General features: G+C 36.8%; 3 protein-coding genes across 7 annotated transcripts in view; 1 reads left to right on the forward strand and 2 right to left on the reverse strand.

The window, feature by feature from the left end:
• LOC134751000 (A disintegrin and metalloproteinase with thrombospondin motifs like) overlaps positions 1-15,333 on the forward strand; it is a 197,074-nt gene extending 181,741 nt beyond the window's left edge. For 3 of the 5 annotated variants that reach the window (XM_063686310.1, XM_063686311.1, XM_063686312.1), the window contains exons 8-17: positions 1,252-1,381; positions 5,619-5,761; positions 7,113-7,168; positions 9,177-9,303; positions 9,672-9,836; positions 10,455-10,571; positions 11,626-11,740; positions 11,908-12,023; positions 12,834-13,401; positions 14,302-15,333. In XM_063686310.1, the coding sequence (XP_063542380.1) occupies positions 1,252-1,381; positions 5,619-5,761; positions 7,113-7,168; positions 9,177-9,303; positions 9,672-9,836; positions 10,455-10,571; positions 11,626-11,740; positions 11,908-12,023; positions 12,834-13,383 (1,519 nt within the window). In that variant the 3' untranslated portion in view covers positions 13,384-13,401; positions 14,302-15,333. Of the gene's footprint in view, positions 1-1,251; positions 1,382-5,618; positions 5,762-6,829; positions 6,883-7,112; positions 7,169-9,176; positions 9,304-9,671; positions 9,837-10,454; positions 10,572-11,625; positions 11,741-11,907; positions 12,024-12,833; positions 13,402-14,301 lie in introns of all 5 variants that reach the window. The other 2 variants (XM_063686313.1, XM_063686314.1) reach the window with 2 other exon arrangements.
• Positions 2,216-4,957, reverse strand: LOC134751028 (homologous-pairing protein 2 homolog). The gene is made up of 3 exons (XM_063686359.1): positions 4,632-4,957; positions 4,217-4,475; positions 2,216-2,411 (listed from the first exon to the last, which is right to left on the reverse strand). Exons 1-3 carry the CDS (start codon positions 4,852-4,854, stop codon positions 2,282-2,284), a joined length of 612 nt encoding a protein of 203 aa, XP_063542429.1. The 5' UTR covers positions 4,855-4,957; the 3' UTR covers positions 2,216-2,281.
• A 617-nt stretch (positions 15,334-15,950) lies between the features above and the next one.
• On the reverse strand, positions 15,951-20,573 carry LOC134750847 (transmembrane protein 14C). The gene is made up of 4 exons (XM_063686081.1): positions 20,342-20,573; positions 18,907-18,954; positions 17,918-18,008; positions 15,951-16,661 (listed from the first exon to the last, which is right to left on the reverse strand). The coding sequence occupies exons 1-4, from the start codon at positions 20,415-20,417 to the stop codon at positions 16,541-16,543; spliced, it is 336 nt and encodes a 111-aa protein (XP_063542151.1). The 5' UTR covers positions 20,418-20,573; the 3' UTR covers positions 15,951-16,540.
• Positions 20,574-20,982: the final 409 nt, after the last annotated feature.

Consider the following 20,982-nt stretch of genomic DNA (forward strand, 5'->3'; position numbering starts at 1 on the left):
ATTACGCTTAGTATTCTTCTCGTCAAGTCTTTCGTGATTATAGTTACATGAGAAAATTGAAAGTTTGTACGGAACCCTCGGTGTGCGAGTCAAATGAACTCACACTTGACCGGTTTTTTTGTAAACACGTCAGTGACTACTAAAGTGAACTAGATAAGGCTTTTAACGAAACCGCAAACGTTCGTTTATAGTTTTTTCGATTAGTAAATATATACATAAAATATCTTCCTAATGAGGTCTCAGAAGGTCACAACTATTTCTGAGATTTTTTTGGTGATATATATACTTACCTATAATAACGGCCGGATTTAGAGGTCTGGAGGCCTCGGGGCAACAAAGGAGTGGAGGCCCCCTGGCCCCAAATTTTTTTTCCGAAGTCTATTGTGGAGGCCCCTCTTAGGCTGCCCCGGTTGCCCTTCTCTAAATCCGGCCCTGCCTATAATCTGTTTACGATATTATTATTATACAGGGCCAGGGGTTTCTTATATATTAGTGCATAATAATCTCCAAGTGGTTATATATGTAGGTACATACTTATTGGGGACGAACGGTCTTCTGGTGTAGTGTCGGTCTAAAGTCTAAGCTATCCCTGCACCATGTTTAATATGAAATTATGACGTTTAAATAACACTTCCCCACTCTGTGCTATCAAACATGGTGCAGAGTGAGCTTGAAGAACTCCAAATCTTTTGGTAGCAAGTTAAACCGGCAAGGCAACCCAGCGTTGTAGATTCGAATCCCACGTTGTCCAGAGATCAGTTAAAAAAAATGTATGACACTTATAGGAGGCAAACCAGCAGACGGATCGCCTGATGGTAACGCTGCGTCTTACGTAAACGAACAACTCGCGAACGCGAAACGAAGCGATGCGGCGCGGCGCGGCGGGCCCACGGCGTTCGCGTTCGTAACGAGATCGCCCACGTAGGACACTTCTATAGGTATCAAAGGATTGATTCACCCCGCGCCGCATCGCTTCGCTTCGCGTTCGCGTGTTGTTCGCCTACGCAGTACCTACGCTGCGTAAGCGAATACCGCCGCTCATAAATACCCGCAACACCAGAGGGGTTATAAGTGCGTTGCCGGCCTTTAAAATGGGAGTCCGAAATACCGCAGGCGACAGTTCATTCCACAGTTTAGGTGTGCGAGGCAGGAAGTTTCTGTAGAAACGCACAGTGCCAAGATAACCATTCTATAGATATCTACATATATATCTAATTTATATACCTATTACGTACAATTTTATTATTACAGATTACACAACGGCGACAACGTTCAAATAAAACGATATTTCGTCTCGTTCTGGAACGGAGTGGACCTGCGGTACAAGCTGCTGAAGGGGCCCCGGATTCGGATATCCATCGCTGGTATTATTATATCTAGGGTGAGTCTTTTAGAACATCATAATCAAAGGGCCTATGCACACCGCGTATTTTTACAGAAACGCAAACTGCTCCGTGAAATGAAAAACACGCTGTCGACGCGCGTTAAGAGTCCCCGGCAAGCTCGGCCGGATTACACCTTCCCATACAAACGTAGTTCCGCTCTCATTTTAAAACTACGTGTTGGATTGTAATGAAACTATGCACATACAATGACATGAGGTATATCTAGGTCTGAAATTAGTTTATATAGCTCCAGGTTATTAAACAAACGAACTAGAGCAAAAATAAATTTTGTATGAAAAACATAAATTCGCTGTATTTTTTTAACTTTGGTATCTGGAGCTATATAAACTAATTACAGATGTAGATATACTTTATCTTATTGTAAGTACAAAGTTTCAGAGCAATCTAGCTAGTCGTTTTAAGATGAGAGCGGAACTACGTTTGTATGGAGAACCGAGCTTGCCGGGGACCATTCATTAATACGGGGTGCATAGGCTTAAGTCTACGTCCATTGCTGGGCACATCAAGCATCGTCTCATGCACGAGATGGCTCCCTACGCTGGCCTAAATCGGGTTAGGGGTTTCATTTAAAAAAAAAACGCATATATATATGCAAGTTTTCTTACGATTTTTTACTGAAAAGCTAGTATCAAAGAAATATTAAATAATAGTAGACGAGGTGTAGTCTAAGAATATTCATGCATCAAAGAAGGGTGTTTTATTACACTTAACAGTATTAAACTTTTCTAGTTTAGTAGTAAATATCAAACTATGATATTTTTGTATAAGTTCAGAAAAACACAAGGATTGAAAAGTTTCTCATGTAACAATCAATAGGCTTTTATTGCAGTTAATCCTCACATAACACAAATCAACATAACTTATTACTACCAAAATTAATTCATCAATTTAAAATTAGCCATTTCATCTGTCTCAATACACAGTTCTTCTAGCAAGCTCTTCTTAGATTTCGGATAGCCCTCCAGTACCGCGTCTATAATGTCGGTCGATATTCTTTTACGGCGCCTACAAAAAAGATTAGGGCAATGTTATAATTATACTACTTCGCATACGATTAGCAGGCGCAGGTATTATTAGAGCGCTTATGAGTTATCAGTATCACCAAAGATAGATATAACTCCGTAATAGATGGATACAGTCTATGGAAAAAACGTGCCTCGAAAATCAAGAAAATTTGATTCTCGATCAGATGGCGCCACTAGCTTTAGCCTACTCTCGTATAGATGGCGTTGACGTTTTCGTTTGTTATTTAACAATTTTAACACATATCAGTGAAAGAACATGGGTCAAAATCATATAAACATAATTGATGCAAATTAAAAAATCATTTATCCATATTAAATACATTTTATGGTATTTTTATACATCTTCATTTTTAGTTTTAATCGTGTGTCGATAGATGGCAGTGAATTTACTGTGGCTACCAAATTTACTATGACAGTACTCTATCCTATATCCATATAATTAAAAAAAAGAATTTGACACTACTCAGGATTGACAAGTAAAATCTATGCTGGCGCCATCTATAAAATACTTGGACCGGTCAACCCAATTCTGAAATCACGTCATTTTATAGATATGTGTCCAAGGATTCGCTGTGTTCAGGTTCAGGGACACAAACATGCCAAATGCAGACAGGGAGCAACCCCATACCTTATACCATTCTAATAAGATCTAAACTGACAATGAAATGTTTTTGTTGCAAATTACATACAAATAAAAATTTAAAAGACTAAAACTTATTTTTTAAAAGATGCGCTTTTTCCAAGAATCTTTAAGTTTTCATCAACTTGTTACCATAAAACTGTTTACAGTGTTTAATTTTTATGATACCATTTTTATAGTGTTTATCAGACAAGATAAATAAAATGTCTTTTCTTCCTTGAATTTTATAGCTTTCCTTACGGTGTATATTAGCAAAGACATAAAAACATTCAAGTGTAGACCTTTACAGAGAATTATTAATTTTATTACTTATGCATATTAATTAACTCATTAGCCAGGTCCACACAGAGCGAGCATACGCGCACAAAACGGCCAGTGTACACGTGCCTCGGCTGAGGCAGCGCGCGCGAGGGTTCGTCTACACTGGCCGTTTTGTGTGCGAGGAAATTGCCTCGCGCGTATGCTCGCTCTGTGTGGACCCGGCTATTAACTTATTAATTATTCTATAAGATTATTAAAAGTACATAAAACGGCAAATTGAAATTCATATTAATTTTACAATTTTCCGTGAAGTCAGATACAAACATTAGGTCTTTCAATATGATTATTTCCTTGATTGAATTTAATAATTAAAAATATATTATTTCTGGTTTTACTACCATTCTTTGAAACCATGCAATGTTGAATATATTTTATTAATTTAATAATTTATTGAGCTTACATAAATTGAAAACAAGTCTCACTCATTTAGCAAGACATGATGATATTATGTGTGCTAGGATATCATGGGTTGGTTGCATAAACGCTTGTAAATTGTAATACAACAAATAGGTTTAAAAAAAAAAAAAGAAATATATATAAAACGAAAATGATTTCATATATACGTCCTTTGCCTTATTTTTTGAAGTACAGTATAATGCAGAGATAACTGACCCCCCCCCTCCCCGGTTATCTGCAGCTTACTATACGAAACTGATTTATAACTGGGTACATTCCATGTCCAATATTTGCCTTAAAATATAATGTAAAGATAAACACAATTTGAGGATGAAAAACCATACAAAAATAAGACTTGTGTGTCCTTTCACAAGGCTTATTTTTGTATGGTTTTTCATAGAGAAATAAACCCCTCATTTATTTCTTACCTGTACCCTTTCAAGAATTTCTCATGCTGGCTCATAATAGCAGTCTTTTCTTCAGCACTAATAACATTAGTAGAAGTACTCAACACTTTCAATTTGTTGTTGAAACCCTCTATTCTCGCCTTCAGCTCCTCTATTTGGGACTTGGCTGAATCAGTTGTGGGAGCGGTCAAGATAGTCTTTAAGTTTGCTTCTGCTGTTTTTAGAGTGTTGGTTTTTTCTAATAATTCTTCAGTTATAGACTTACATTGAGCATCATAGTCTGTAAAAGCAATAACAAACATTTAGGTATACTTACTTACTTATTAAGTTATGAATGGGAATCTCTCGAATATTATTCCCTGGAAACATTGTCTTTTTTGCCTGAATATATGACTAACTTTGACCGAGACATACTATACTGCTTAAACTTTATTACCTTCTGTATCACCTTCTTCTATAACATTGTCCGGCTGTATGGCTGCGTAAACTTTCTGTTTTCCATACAATTTACAACGAATTTTTGCATTTTCACTCAGATAGTCTAACGCCTTCTGAACAGCGGATTTCGAAAAAGCACCACGGAGGTTAACTGTTACGTCTGCACACGAATATGGGCGATTTGTGTCCACTAAATATTTTAGCACTGCCTCATTGGCCATTATTGTATAATATTTTACCAAATATTGTGAGAAAACAAGACTGTCTGGACAAAAGTTTTAACCACAAAGCTTATTCGGAAAATACCGCCATTCGTAGGTGACACTTGACTTGACGTTTCTACGTCCTTTTTATTACATCATGCGACTAAGGCGTGAGTCAAACTGCCAATTTTCTTGATTCAATTAAATCATAATCGAAAATTATTTAGATCGGTATCGAAATAAAAATAAATAATATTTTATCTAAATGTCTCGCCATGGTTATTGTGTCAAACGCGTTTATGCAAATCAGTAATTTTATCGATAGGTTATTACCAGGCATCGTAAACTGCGAGCGAAATCCATTGAAGTACTAGGGTTGTAACTGGTTGTCATACGTCATTTCAATGGATTTCGCTCGCATTTTACGATGCCTGGTTATTACAAGAAGATGCATCCACGCATATAAATAAATTAAAAACACCTGCAATTTTGTTGAACATAATTAACGTCCGAGTGCTCATTACTGTTCCAATACTTGGCATCTCTAAACTTAAGTAATTGTCAATAGAGGTAACAACAGGATATGATCTTTTGGGCATTAGCATGCCGAACAAACACTACCTTAACGTCTCTTTGTAGTCATTCATATACTTAGTATAGTTGAAAAATGTATCGTAAGTTACAATTTGTAATATGTTTAAGATTAAGAACACGAAAATGTACCTAAATTGAGATTTATGTCTTTTATTTACAAATAACATTTATATTTTAAACATTGACAGGGCCGTGATGCCACACCCTACTTGGAAAGAAATAGAGTTGGCCGTGACGCTATTGACTCGGCCGCTGCGCTCACTGACATGGGCAAGTATTTGTTCAGAGAGCGGCGGTTGCCAGTCTACGACATTGCTGTTGCAATCACCAAGTAAGTACCTTTCGGACTCGACTTTTTAACCAGTATAATAGGCACCAATCATTATCAATCAGGTGCGCCGAACGGAGAGTTATATACATACCTCCGTTCTAACAGATATATGCACCGGCTGCTCATCTGATAAGTAATGGTGCTCAACTGCTAATAAATACACACAAATGTTTATGCCAGACAATTAGCAGAACCTTATAACCGTCACCCCCAGTTTAATGGCATTTAATCTGGTTAAAAAGTCGAGTATCTTATTTAAATTCAAACTAATGATTGTGTTGTGAACAAATCGTAGATTACACATAGGTACAGATATTTTTATAAATGTGTTAAGTACTAATGCAATTCTATTCTTATTTTTTTATTGTGCGGGTAGCGGTGAAGTTAAAGCTCCGGAGTTTAGTTATAAAAATGTTTATTGTCCGTATTGTAATGTTAGCTAAGTTACAAAATGTTCAAATGTTAAATAATGTTCATAAATGATTAATGTTAATCGGTTTGAATGCACCCGGTCGCGACGGTCCCGAAAAGTACATTGATTGTGGTAATGTGTTTTCGCTGACCGGGCGCAGGTGCCGCACAAGGCCCAAAACGTGTTAAGGTGCATTGCACCGAACATTTATATAAATTACACTTAATATTTTGACAAAGTCAAATAGAAGTGAAAATACTCTTTTCTATGTTGCACACTTAATTAATATTAGTACCTACCTTAAGGTCCCTCCTCCACACTCATGCGCGAATCACGGCGCGAAGCCGCGAACGTGAGTGTGGAGCCTAGTCAGCCTAGCTAATCAGCGAACTAGGCTCCACACTCGCGTTCGCGGCTTCGCGCCGCGATTCGCGCATGAGTGTGGAGGGCCCTTTAGTTTAAAAACGATATTATACTGATGAACTTTTGCTATTGTTCTCGCATCACGCACCAGGATTACAGGTAAGTATACCTAATGTTTAAACTTCAATTTGGCGCCATTATTAGAGTTTTAATTAAGTTTACATTAAAGTTATGCCATTGCCTGGCAATTTAAAGCAATGAAATGAAGACTTGGCAAATGATTTCATCAACAGATACGACATGTGCCGTCGACGCAAGGGTGGTCGCTGTACCAAAGGCACCGCTGGTAATTCATTTTAAAAAGAGGTCTCTAAGGATTGCGATTGGTTTGACAACAGGCGCGGCATTAACAGCTTAAGAGTGAATATTAAATGCTTCATAATTTATAATCTAAGAGGTAAAGGATTTGGTAATGGCGCTAAATGTAAGACACGACACATTAGATTAACAAATTAGGATTTGATAGGTCCGAATTGTATTGAACTTGTGTTGAGTTATATTTTCGTGCGCTTTCAGACTAGACATGTGCAGAAGACAATATGCGAATGATGCGTGCAATAGAGGGACAGCAGGTAGCGTGTTAAAACCTAAAAGATCCATCCAAAAGCACGCCTGACTCATCTAGTCCCTCACCTATGTGTACACGTCACTTTGACCCCACCTGTCACTTTTGACCCTACCTAAATCCGAGTCATTTGGCACCTTGTGAATAATATCTGTCTTTCCGCAGCAGTCCATTCTTCTAGATACATGTAAAATGAACCTTTCCAGTTTCAGTTAATGTTTTATATGTATATAATTCTGTTTTAGATCATTCGACTGTACTGTAAGTAGTTTAGATTCATAATACCTACATAATTATTTTATTTAATGTTTTTTCTTTCATATCCATTAATAGTGTCAACATGTAATTCTTCTATGCTCAAGTAGACTTGTAAAAAGTAGTGGTTACAGTCGTCATCTATTTTAATATGTAATCTAAAAGCATGCATAAATGAGAAACATTTTATATTTATGGTATTTAGTACCTATGTTGTTATTATTGTCACCCACTCGTAAGAATTTCGTTGCTAAACTCTCCATTTAACTGACATACCGACAAAAAAATAAGTAGTCATATTATGCCAAGTATCCATTGCAATTACTATTCTGACCTTTACTTGTTCCAAATGATGAACTTTTATGGCAACAAAGTTGTAATACTTAATGAAAAACTATAAATCACCTGACCATAACATCGTAAACTTCAAGATGATCTTTAGCTTTTGACTCCGCCGCATCCAAAGATCACTGGAATACTCACTTGTATCTTTTGCTATTACAGTAAGAAAGTTGCGTAACATAAGTAGATACCAGTCGGCCCAACCTTACTTAAATGACAAGGGGTCAGTGGGTACGGAGTAATGCGTAAATGTAGACATCGTAATCGACGCTAAATTAAAATCTCGATTTAACACCGCTTACAATCGAAACTTTATTTGTAAATTTGGGCCGCAATAGAACTGTCATTATAAAAAAAACGTAGGAAGTTCTAAATAGCCATAAACAATAGAATTATGTTTTACTTTTGGTTTTAAAACGTTAGTTTTGGGTTTACCTATACTCTGGCAAGCCAACTTTACCAGTAGAAAAGGGCGCGAAATTCAAAATTTGTAAGGAAATTGATTCTTCGCGTGTACATTTTTCAAATTTTCTGCCTTTTTCTGACAGTTGGCTTGCAAAAGTATTTTTAAATGCTGCGTGCTTGTATAAAAAAACTTTAACCCGCTTGAGCTTTTGCATGTGTGCTAACACTAGTATTAACTTCCAACTTCTAATATTTTGTACAGCACCAATTATTAATTCTACGACCTATTCTTAAGTATAATAAGTACCTATTATAATGATATTCACTAAGACTACCTCATCTGTAAGTACCTAAACTGTTATAGAACTTATACGTAGATAAGATGCTTACCGGCTTTTATCAAAACCCTGACAATCCCATTACCCTAGCCAAAACATCCACTTGCTACAAATGCTTTCAATTCCCTTTTAAATTTTTATTGGAGTGTGCCGATCTCTTACTCTGAGATGTATGAAATACTTATTGTAGAAAATATATTTCTCTTTTAACCCTTAAATGCATGATTTTTTCTATAACTTTTTAATAAATTGAAATAGATGTGTCATGCTGTATAAAAGTAATAAATGTGATTTTGGATAGCTGCATATTGAGCCACGGACCATCAAATATACGATGCATATATACATCATTATGCATTTAAGGGTTAATGAAACACAGCGTCGTAATGCTTCAATCTGGATAAGTAAGATATTAATCTGGGTTAGCGTTGTTCATAGCTATTCCAAATTTCAAATCGATAGCTTCAGTAGTTCTCGAGATATTTAGCAATGTGACAGACGGACAGTCGCACTATAAGGGTTCCTTTTGTACCTTTTTGTACGGAACTCTAAAAACATAATTTTTATCGGCACGTTTCTCTTTACCTATTGCCGCGTCCACATCAAGCTTAGCATTCGTTAGCCTAATGTGGACGCACAAAAAAAAGTTTGAATATTAAAAAGCTCTATGAACAGGTTTCGCGTACGTCGGTGGCGCATGCGTGGTGAACAAACGACTGGAGAAGGTCAACTCTGTGGCCATAATTGAGGATACTGGTGGCTTCTCGGGCATCATAGTCGCTGCTCATGAAGTTGGTCACTTGTAAGTATAGTTTGCTAAACCCCTCTGACTTTAGAGCAGTGCTTCTTCTTCAATTACTTATAAAAAAAACATCATCGAGAGAGACGCTTCACGTCACGTCGCGTTTTATACAAAAGGTTTACCAAATAACACGCTAGATGTCGCTGAATGCAAGGCGGAGATTTCTACAACGCGCTCACGATATTTATTACGCTGAAAAGCTTTTCAATCCCTATGGCCACAATGTAAGGCTAGCATGCATTTATATACCTAAGGGTCGACGGGAATCACATTATAAGATGTGTTTGCCTCCTATATCACAAAAAAAGATATCGGTTACTGATATCAGTAATATCTAATTAAACATTCTAAAATCCTTGCACCCACAGATTAGGAGCCGTGCACGACGGCAGCCCCCCTCCTTCGTATCTCGGCGGCCCCGGGGCCGAGAAATGCAGATGGGAGGACGGCTTCATCATGTCGGATTTGCGACACACCGAGAAAGGGTTCAGATGGTCGCCATGCAGTGTGCAGAGCTTCCATCATTTCTTAAAGTAAGTTACACACAACATTGCCCTCAGTGGCACATACAATTTAATACACAATACAATTATGGGCAAGCCGGTGCTTTTAAGCCCTACTTTTTCTACGATACCTGTAAAATACCCCAGTAACATTTATACGTCATTATGACGTCAGTGACGTCATTATGAAGTAATAATGCCGTCATTATGACGTCGCTGACGTCATTTTGCTACCTGGGTAAAATGATCTACGGTCTTGAGTTCGGGAATCGAATTCTACGGACGGCCTGCCACTGTTTCACTTTTAGCTTAAAGACAACGTAGAAAGGTTTGATACTATTGCTATTACTAACAGACAAGTCTAAACTACGAAATATTCTGGCTCCGAGTTGGCCCAAAGTTGATAAATTGCCTTGCATAGACATTCTTAATATGTAATTAAAATTTTACGATTAAACTCACCTATATATTTAGAGCTTGGAGAGCCTAGCTCTGTATTTTCAACACCAAAATGCTGACGACCCGTTCTCGTTAACTTCGCATAATACTGTAGCTGTAAAGTGACGTCAGCGACGTCATAATGACTTCACTGACGTCATAATGACGTATAAATGCTGTTAGCTAACCTAAACACTTGTTTAATTCCAGTGGCGACACAGCCACGTGTCTGTACAACTCGCCGCACGAGGACGACTCGTTGCCGCGCGTGTTGCCAGGCCGTCTGCTCACGCTTGACGCGCAGTGCCGCAAGGATAGAGGCACCAGGTAAGACTGCTTTAGTACAACTCGTCACGAGGACGACTCATTGCCGCGCGTGTTGCCAGGCCGTCTGCTCACGCTTGACGCGCAGTGCCGCAAGGATAGAGGCACCAGGTAAGACTGCTTTAGTACAACTCGTCACGAGGACGACTCATTGCCGCGCGTGTTGCCAGGCCGTCTGCTCACGCTTGACGCGCAGTGCCGCAAGGATAGAGGCACCAGGTAAGACTGCTTTAGTACAACTCGTCACGAGGACGACTCATTGCCGCGCGTGTTGCCAGGCCGTCTGCTCACGCTTGACGCACAGTGCCGCATGGATAGAGGCACCAGGTAAGACTGCTTAGTACAACTCGTCACGAGGACGACTCATTGCCGCGCGTGTTGCCAGACCGTCTGCTCACGCTTGACGCACAGTGCCGCATGGATAGAGGCACCAGGTAAGACTACTTACTCTACTTAGTACAACTCGTCACGAGGACGACTCGTTGCCGCGCGTGTTGCCAGGCGGCCTCTTGCTAAATGTACAGGGAATATAGGGGGGGGGGGGGGTCCAACGTTTAATTGCAGCGAACTGTATCGAGGCACTGGCGATGAATTTTTCACGGAGTAAGTATTAGGATTAAGATAGATTTAAGTAGTGTAACTACATATGACTAAAATAGTAACAGGCATTTATATTACGGTGGTTCGTTATAATTTCATTATTAGATAATTTCTGTACAGTAAGGTTATGTAAGTTTGCCCACCGGTTAAATTTAATTTTATAAAACAACAAAAAAACATTTTAAACATTATGATATTACTATAAATTGCATTTGTTAGGTTACTCTGGTTTTTTACTCTTTCTTGAATAATGTTATTTTTTTGTTTCGAGCGGGCAATGTTATGTTAGTGACTACCTACCTAGTCTACCTACCCACTAGGACTGGCACTATTAACTTACCTGTTATAGTTAATATTGCATTAAAATTTGACCGAGTTACAGACCTATAGATACTACTTATAAACTTAGACACTGTCTAAGAAGAATTGAAATATAAAAGCCTCCTTTCTGTTACAGCGCGTGTTTCAAAGACGAGCGAGTGTGCGCGCAGTTGTTTTGCTTCGACGCCGCCAGCGGGTACTGCGTCGCCTACCGACCGGCCGCCGAAGGGTCGCCCTGTGGCGACGGACAGGTACTTCGTATTCGTCAGGTTACATCACTCAACCTCAGTACTTTTTGTACAGAGACTGACAGAAATTGCATGACACGTTCGTACGTTTCCGTGAAAATACGACGGTAAAGGATTATGCACTACATTTTAAGATTGTCCCCAAATATTTATATTTTTGCTTGTTTCAGTACTGCATAAACGGTAGATGTATAACCGAGCACGAGAACATAATCCCGGACTACTCGCAGCACACGCCGAGCTACGTCCGTCCGGACACGAGCCCGTTCTACGGCAATATCACCAGGTAATTATCGCACTTTATTACCGGTGGTAATCAATATTACCACAAGTGGTATTAGATGTTACAATATTTAATAATATTACCGAATAATTATCGCTCTATTATACTATCAATATTACCAAGCAATTATCGTACTATATTACCAGTGGTAATCATTATTACCAGGTACCTACTCACTTTATTAGCAATTGTAACTATTATTACCAATGGTATTACTAATTATAGTATTTATTACCAGAAGTAATTATATTTATTAATGGCACTATAATTTTGTAAAAGCAGATTGCTTACAGCGATAAGACCGCCTGTTGCTACCTATATTTACATTGTAAATCTGTTATTGATTTTTTCGTTTGTGGCGCAATAAAGTGTAGGTATTTACTTACTTGACAAATCATCCTTGTGAGTATAAATGTTGGTTTTAGAATGTTTCATGTTTTAATAGATGGTAATTAGTTTTATAGGTACTTTAACCTCTTGAGGCTCTGTGCACTTTATATTGTACTCTGTACGTTATATTGTATATATAAAAAAAAATTAAGAACTTTTATTGGACAATTGATGCTTCTAAATTCAAAAACTATGCAACTGCTTCTGGAACTCAGGGGGTTAATTTTTTTTGAGTACCTACTGATTTCTCACTTGTAGTAATGTATGATTTAGCTTAGGAATTGATAAATAGATAAGTAATAAAGAAAAACACAAAACTGACGTTAAAAATGAGAACAAAACACACTCTCGTTTAAGTCAGTATGTGGACAAGCATTCACACAACAAGTCAACAACATACTAATACGACTTATTTTACAATAGTTACGAAGAAACGACTCAGCCAATAGTACCTAGCACGTCGACATACCAACCATACTACCAAACATACAAGACCACAAACTCAATATATACAACGACCACTTCAACGACAGAAAACCCGTACAAATACTACTTTTACACGACAAAGAAACCAATAGAATATACAGAAAGACAAACAGTCACGCAACCAAGTAGTATAACATACCCGCCATCTTTCAATAAATACTCGATATCGACAACGAAAAGTCCATATGACTTCCACGATTTCTTCTCAAGAACAACGAAAGAAGTCGATAGAAGCGACCCGAAGCGAGCCGGATTTTACAGCAAAGACGATTTCGATACCTATTTCGGAAGATCTACGACAAAGAATCCTTATCCAGAAAAGGGTTCAAGGTCTAGCTACAAATTCGGGACCCATTACTCCCTAGCGAAGTCAAGTGATAACTCCATAAGGCCAGATGCAAACGTCCAACAAGTACAAATAGAACCAGCGAGATTGGTGTTCTCTTACCAAAGGAATTTGACGAGTGCGGAGGTCGTACGACAGTAGTGCCAAAACACAATATTGGTAAGGAACGGGTCTCACCGGCGGCATTGGAGTCATCCTTCTGTTACATAGCTCATTGTGTCTTCTACATCAGTACATCACATACATTGCAACCCAAAACAAATGAAAATTACAATTTGACTTCCGTAATGATTACAATTGTAATCTAGGGCCAGAATTATATTTGAAAATGTAAGGGTTAATAAATCGATAATCGTTTTGTGCAGTTAATAAGTACCTATTTAATACTGTTTTATAATAATGTTATTAAAAGTGTCAAATTGTAATTTTTGTGTACATAATCACTCATTACAGATCTATCAACGTTGTACATTGACTCCACATTACATTCTGTGAATGCATACGTGTTTGTACATAACTTATCAATCAGGACATTTGTTTCTAAGTTTCCAACCTTATAACAGATATAATTATTGTGGCTATTTTTATATCGATACATATTAAACTTAAATGCATGTACATAATAAAGTGCCTGATGGACTGAAAGTTGATATTGCAAAAACCTAAAGGTTCAGTAGGTCCACCGATGATCATTGTTTCCATCAGTCAGTATTGACGATAATTTAGAGTATTTTGATATGCGTCGATCCTCATATTTAATTACTTTGTAAATACATCCCAAGTAGCCAATCAGTTTATAATAATTAGGCACAGTAATTGTAAAATACTTTAGTAGATTAGTTTTATATTAACAAGTCAAGTTTATAACTAAGTTTCTCTAGAGTGTTAGAGAATTTATTACTAAAATGGTAATCCTTTGGAAACAGCCAAAACATATATCTGTACATAATTAATTACGATAAGTAATTATAAAGTTTTTAGTGTTACTTTTTACACTTGTAAATATTAATCTTAATTACCTACCTATTTTTAATATTGACGTCTGTTTTTATGTTTCAGCCGCCATTAGAGAGAGCGAGCGGGCCGAATCATGAAGACTGCCTAGCTGGATGCCAGAGACTATTAAGAGCGTACTAGGTCTAGACTCTAGAACCTAAAGCCTACCTGGATAGTCAGTTTCCAGCCTCTAAGCTACAATTACAGATTGTGAAACGAGCGCATGTCCCGTAGTATTGAATATTACACGAATATTAATTCGTTTAATCGATAAAAACCTCGAAATAAATGCAAGCAGAATTATTACTTTGCTTGCATTTATTTTCATTAATAACGAATGGTAACAATTAATATTCAGCGGGTAATTACGGGATGGCGTCGTGTGTGTGTCAAATGTGTCCGAAGACAAAACTTTATGTGTGTCGGATACAGTTCTGTGTGTGATATTACAATGTGATTGTGTTACTATTAATATTGAAGTCTATAAGTACATTAGGTTGTAATTTTGTAAAAACTGAATGGACGACGATTATTTTTTTAATCCGAAATAGATCGGTTTTTGGATTCATTGTAGAAATACTCCTTAGACTATTTTTTTTGTCGGTTGTAAAAATAACCTCTTTATAAGGTTACTTAAAAGAAACTGCCACGAAGTGCCTTTTATACAATTATTTTTAAGATTGTAATTGATTTAAGTTTTATATGTATTTGACTGTTAAAATAAAACTAAAATGCGACTGGCTCGCGCTTTGAACATAAAACAGTCTACTCAAAAAGTATTTTTATCTATGGAACACATTTTTATAAAATGAAAATACATATTCCCATAGTTTTTATAACTATACTTGACACGAAATTTAGTTTTCTAATTTTAAGCCTTTATTAATAAAATTATTTATGGCACCTAGTTCTTTAAAAAAACAAAGTTACCAATAGAATTAAAGGAAATGACGGTTGACTATGACCAGTCACATCACTTGCCGGAAACTTTACATCACTACTACTTATTTATTATGTTCAAACTATTTATGTATGGTTTTTAGTTTTCCCAAATTGTTTAAATATTAAGGAGAAAATAGAAAATAATGAAATCTGTGTACGTTGTTTTATTTAAACGCTTTTCCGATAGACTCGTAATACCAAATATGTCAAGTAGTGAAAGGTAAACTACCCAATGGCAAGACTAGAACAGCAAGCAGAGCACGGTTGCCAACAATGAGGTAATTTTAAACCACTAAGCCTTCTGCCTCTACATAATTTGAGCAAATATAATATCACAGAGTAAAGTAAAATATACGTTTTCTCCGTGCGAAATATGTTACTTTCTGATACGTTTATTTAAGAATTGTCTAATTTTACTCAATTGGAAAAAGTCTTGATCGAGGTTACATTTCATATGGATTAAAAACTTCACTTTCTTCATGTATTCTATGTCTAAATACTTAATGAACAAAACTGTTTTCATTCCCAACACCTTTATTTGTCTCATTATAAAAAAATATCACGCTTCTTCTGGATCACCTAGAAATAATGTCATAAATAAAAGATACAATACATTGAACAGTCCTAAAGTTCAGAATATAAATGAATAGTGAGAACACTAAAAATTATACTTTTTAAACCGCTAAAGCTTAGTAATGAAATAAAACTATGGAAACGGATTATATCGCGTAAAATGAACTATAAATTCCTTATACGCGACATAATCCGTTTCCATAGCTTTATTTCATGAGTAACTATCGCAGCTTATTAAGTTTGATCGATTGGTCAATGTAAATATTATTTTTGGAATTGGAATGGACTAATAAAAACAGAACTTTGTTAAACGTGTGTGAAATACTTCATCCTTATCTAAGTTCAATAATATATCCCAATTAATCTACTGCGAACTAGTAAAAATAATTACCTGTAGTAAAAATTATTTTACATAATAAAATTTATTAGTCAGAAAATGAGATTGATTTTGATTGGTTACTACATTGATGTGCTTAGCTTTAAAATAATGTAATGTAATATTATTTCTTACTTATACTCCCAAATCTACCATACCTAATCCATGTTGACAACTTTGCCCACTTTAAAACAACCTCAAGAACGCACACTTATTTAAAAGTTAAAATTTATTTGAAAAATAAGCAGTGGTCACGGGAATCTGTCAAATAGAACAGACTTCCTTTAGAGAGTTAAACCTATATTTATCCAGTTCTAGAGACAATAGACCATTCCACAGTTCTAAATCACTGTCTATGGTGGCCAAGTCGTGGGCAAAGTCGCAGTATGGTAAAGATGGCGACAGCTCAATTTAACCAGATTTGATGGGTACAGGCGACGAGCCGACATGCTTGGTGAGTATTTTGGCGAGCATCCCGACTGACAGCACGAACACTATGCCCGCTGGCATGAACTTTCTGCTGTTGTAGAATCTAGAATGTGAAAAAGTTACGTAAGTATGAGTATAATTCGGCCTCACATGTTAAGAAATGGAACAAACAATAAATGGAGATTTTTTTTAAATGGCTGTGACAGTTCCATGCTAACTATACGTCTAATTGTGGTACAATGTGCATTCAGCTGCAAGTGCATATTCACTTTATGATCCATTCATAGAGTGGGTATGCACTTTTGCGGCTTGCTGTACTTATGAGCTGTTCATATAGGTGCACCATAATAAATCAATCATATTACTCAACACTATTTGTAAACAAGAGTATATAATGTTAGATGCATCATGACGGACTATATCTGTCTGTAGTATCTGTAGTGTAGCTATCTGAAGAAAGAAGAATATTTTCCTCTGTTACATAAGTACATAACAAAACCCTTAACAAACGAATATATATGAGTCGCTTAATATCAAACTCGTATAAATCTATTCGACCCTCTTAAGAAATATCCACCCTGTTCTCTTAAGGCCTAGCCATACAAATGAAAAACCCAAAATTTGCCACTGAAATTTGAACCTATAGTGCAGGGAATAGAGTTGATTTTTATTTGTTTGAAAATTTAACAAAACGAAATGCAACTGTTCCAATTGAATATGGTTTAAATTACATCGAACTGAAGTACAATATGTACCTTGGGCCTTAGGCTATATTACCTTTTTCAAGTGCCAAAATTGCAAAATCTGACAGTTTGGTGTATCTGAGTTTGAAGTTCAGCGACTTATATACCTAAACTTTAACGGTTTACAAACGCTAACGGTTTGACAACCGAGTGAAATGTGATGTGTCATAATGTACGGGGCCGTACAGCGCCATCTACATCAGTTATTAAATTTGGGTGCCCAATATATTGCACAACGTTACGCGTAGTAGTATATTTCCCACCCAAACGCTGAGCCAAACCACAGGGTGGACACGCTATACATCAAAAATCACTTGCGTTTCTATGTGTGAACGGCACGTCTGTACACGCGGCATGCGTCATAGTGTGAGTAAGTTGCTTAAAAATAGTACTGAGCGGTCGGCAAACTGCCGCCAATCTGCTGTCGCGGGGCGAGGTAATTCGTGTCGGGGTGGGGCGATGCGTGGCCGTTCTGTATGATAATAAGTGGATCTCTCAGAAGACCATAGAGGCCCTACCACGAAAAACTAAATTCTTTATCTGGCTTTCTTTGCTCAGGAGTTTGACACTCTTATATGTGAAGAAAAAAATGGTAAAACAAAATGTGGATAAGTACCTGTATCCCATAAGTCCTCCCAAGACGGTGGTGGTTCCAAGCATCACTTGGTAGTTAGAGGGGTCCCTGCTGATTTGATATGCGCCAATACCTATAAAATACCTTAATAGAATAAACATTCGACCACCGGGATTTTTAATCCCCATAAAGAGGGCTTATATAAGTTTGAGCAAAGATAGATATAACTCCGTAATAGATGGATACAGTCTAAGGAAAAAACGTGCCTAGAAAATCACGCAAATTTGATTCTCGATCAGAGGGCGCCACTAGTTTTGGGCTACACTTGTATAGAGGGCGTTGACGGTTTCGTTTGTTATTTATAATTTTAACGCATATCAGTGAAAGAACATGGGTCAAAATCATAAAAATAATTAACGCAAAAAAAAAACATTTATCCATATTTAAATACATTTTATCGTATTTTTATAAATATTTATTTTTAGTTTTAAAGTGTGTCGACAGATGGCAGTGAATTTACTGGGGTTACAAAATTTACTATGACAGTACCGCTCTAGTATAAGTTACTCTATGGTTTGAGCGCTATGTGTGTGTCTGTGGCATCATAACTCTTAATCGGGTACACTGATTTAGATGCGTTTTTTTCATTAGAAAGCAGGTTTCCTAGCGCTGGTTTTTAGACATATTTTATCAAAATCAGTTCATTTGTTTCATTGCGTTGGGGGTTTTTATAATTTTTAATTTATATGAATTTATTGAAAAAACAGTTATTTCATAAAATTGCTGCGTTGGTTATTCTTACGCTGCGTCTAACGTAAGCGAAGAACTCGCGAACGCGAAGCGAAGCGGCGCGGCGCGGCGTGCCCACGGCGTTCGCGTTCGCAACGAGATCGCCCACGTAGCACACTTCTATAGGTATCAATAGGTTCGCGTGTTGTTCGCCTACGTAGTATGCTGCGTTACCCAGAATAAGTCAAGAGACGCTGTTTCTGGTCTGACTGACAGAATAGAATAACAAATTATCTTCTTACCTAAGATGGAACCAAAAATCAGACCAGCACCAAGAGATGGAATGGATCCTGTAAAATAAAAAATTTTTGCTTAATATCATAGAAAATGAGGTGGACACCAGTCATTTTGTCATTTTCTGGTAATTTTTTTGTGTGTTAATCACGGACATTTTGTCTCTGAGTTATGGATGTTTTCTATGCATTTAAGTATCTATTATATTATATTATATATATATGTGCCATTTTCAACAAAAAGGGTACTTTATTGTCGCTTGTCAGGAAGGCGCTATTTCCATATAGCTTCAATTAGTAATCAACCTTATCAACAAGCAACAATGTGGTACCTTTTGGTTGAAAACATCACATATTGTCCTCTAGTACCCACAACACAAGCCTTATTGAGTCTAATATGGGATTGTCCCAGACACAGACCACACTGATGCGGATGCACACACCACTGTTGTGTGAGTGACACCACTATATACATGCACTGTGTTGTCTTGCTTGTTCAACAGTATTTAGTACAAAAAAAAAATCATTCTATTTGTTGTTGTTTATTGTGTGGCATTCCACCCCGAGGGTACGGATACTTTTTAGTATTTGTTGTTATAGCGGCAACAGAAATACATCATCAGTGAAAATTTTAACTGTCTAGCTATCACGCATCGTGAGATACAGCCTGGTGACAGACAGACAGACAGTTATCCATATTATGCTTTTGTCACCATATTGGCCATTGATAATGAGGTATTAAAATTCTCGGGCTTGTCTTTACAAAACTCAACGTCATCTTGTTCTGTAACTATGGCCCTTGAATTTTAAGCACCCTTGTTATGTACCTGTTACACAAAATACTATTTCCTGAATATTAATGTAAGATTTGGGGTCCTAAAGTTTGAGCAACACCTTTTACAAAGTTTAATTCAGATGCTTATTTACCTAAAATTAGGAGTCCTAGAAAAAGTAAATCAGATTTAATTAATAGCCAATATTTAGATTCAATAATAGATAAAACTTAACTCAATTTCCCTTCAATTTCTCAATTTAATTACATAAGGTACAAAGGCCGTAATAATACTATACATTATCATTGACCCTCTTGCGATATAGCACGCATGATTTTGATACAAAATATATCAAATCTCAAAAATTCCTGAGATTTAGAGTTTTGATGTTTCAAATGCTGGAAATTGATCCAAATAGCTCGAGCACTGTTTTACGAAAGTGAAGTTAATTAAGATAAGTATGTACTTCTACAGATAAGTTATCAATGTTTTTTCAGACTTCAGATATTTTGATCAGTATTTAATAATGTAATATTACCTAAATGCATAATATCACTGTAAAACCTCTTTCATAAAACTGGTGCAGCTTAGTTTTTCTAGAAAATTCTTAATGTTTTGATGGAACGCATTAAACAGGACCGGAATAAATTATAATACTTGATAAAACTAACCTGCCTTTGCGTAACCCATAATACCGCCGGCGGCAACAGTCGCCGCGTACGCAAAACCGAAAAAGTCAACACCCATGTTTAGTTTTATTTAATAATTATTAATTCAAACTATTAGCAATTTATTATCTCGAATCAAATTTATGTAGAGCAGTCCGATAACCACAAATTCGCTGAATGAAGTGATTTTCAAGATTTGCGGCACAATCAAGCGATTCGATGCGAAAGTGATGTTGTGACGTTTTTGCGTTTTGACATTGACACTTGACAGCCAACCAGAAGTTTGTTTAAGACCTAGTTTATATCGCCGCCGAACAAGAATACTTTGTACTATAGTTGGTCAAGCAAATGTTGTCAGTAGCAATGTAAAGCAAACTAAAGTAGGGCAACACTCAAAGAGCAGTATTCATGCGAAGTCGAAAAAAGCGGGCGATTTAATTTTTCCGAAATTTTCTGAAATTGATTTCTCTGTATATATTAGTTTAATTTAGGTGTAAATAATAAATTTGTGTACATAGAACATTGTGTAAATAAAAATGGGTGAAGAAACCGGCGGAGGCGAGCCCCCCGGTGATAAAGAACCGAAAGAACGTAAGAAACGAAAGTTGGCGGCTTCGGACCTTACCGCGAACTATAAAATGTTT

This window comes from Cydia strobilella, chromosome 21 (assembly GCF_947568885.1).
Source record: "Cydia strobilella chromosome 21, ilCydStro3.1, whole genome shotgun sequence".
Taxonomy (NCBI): Eukaryota; Metazoa; Arthropoda; class Insecta; order Lepidoptera; family Tortricidae; genus Cydia; species Cydia strobilella.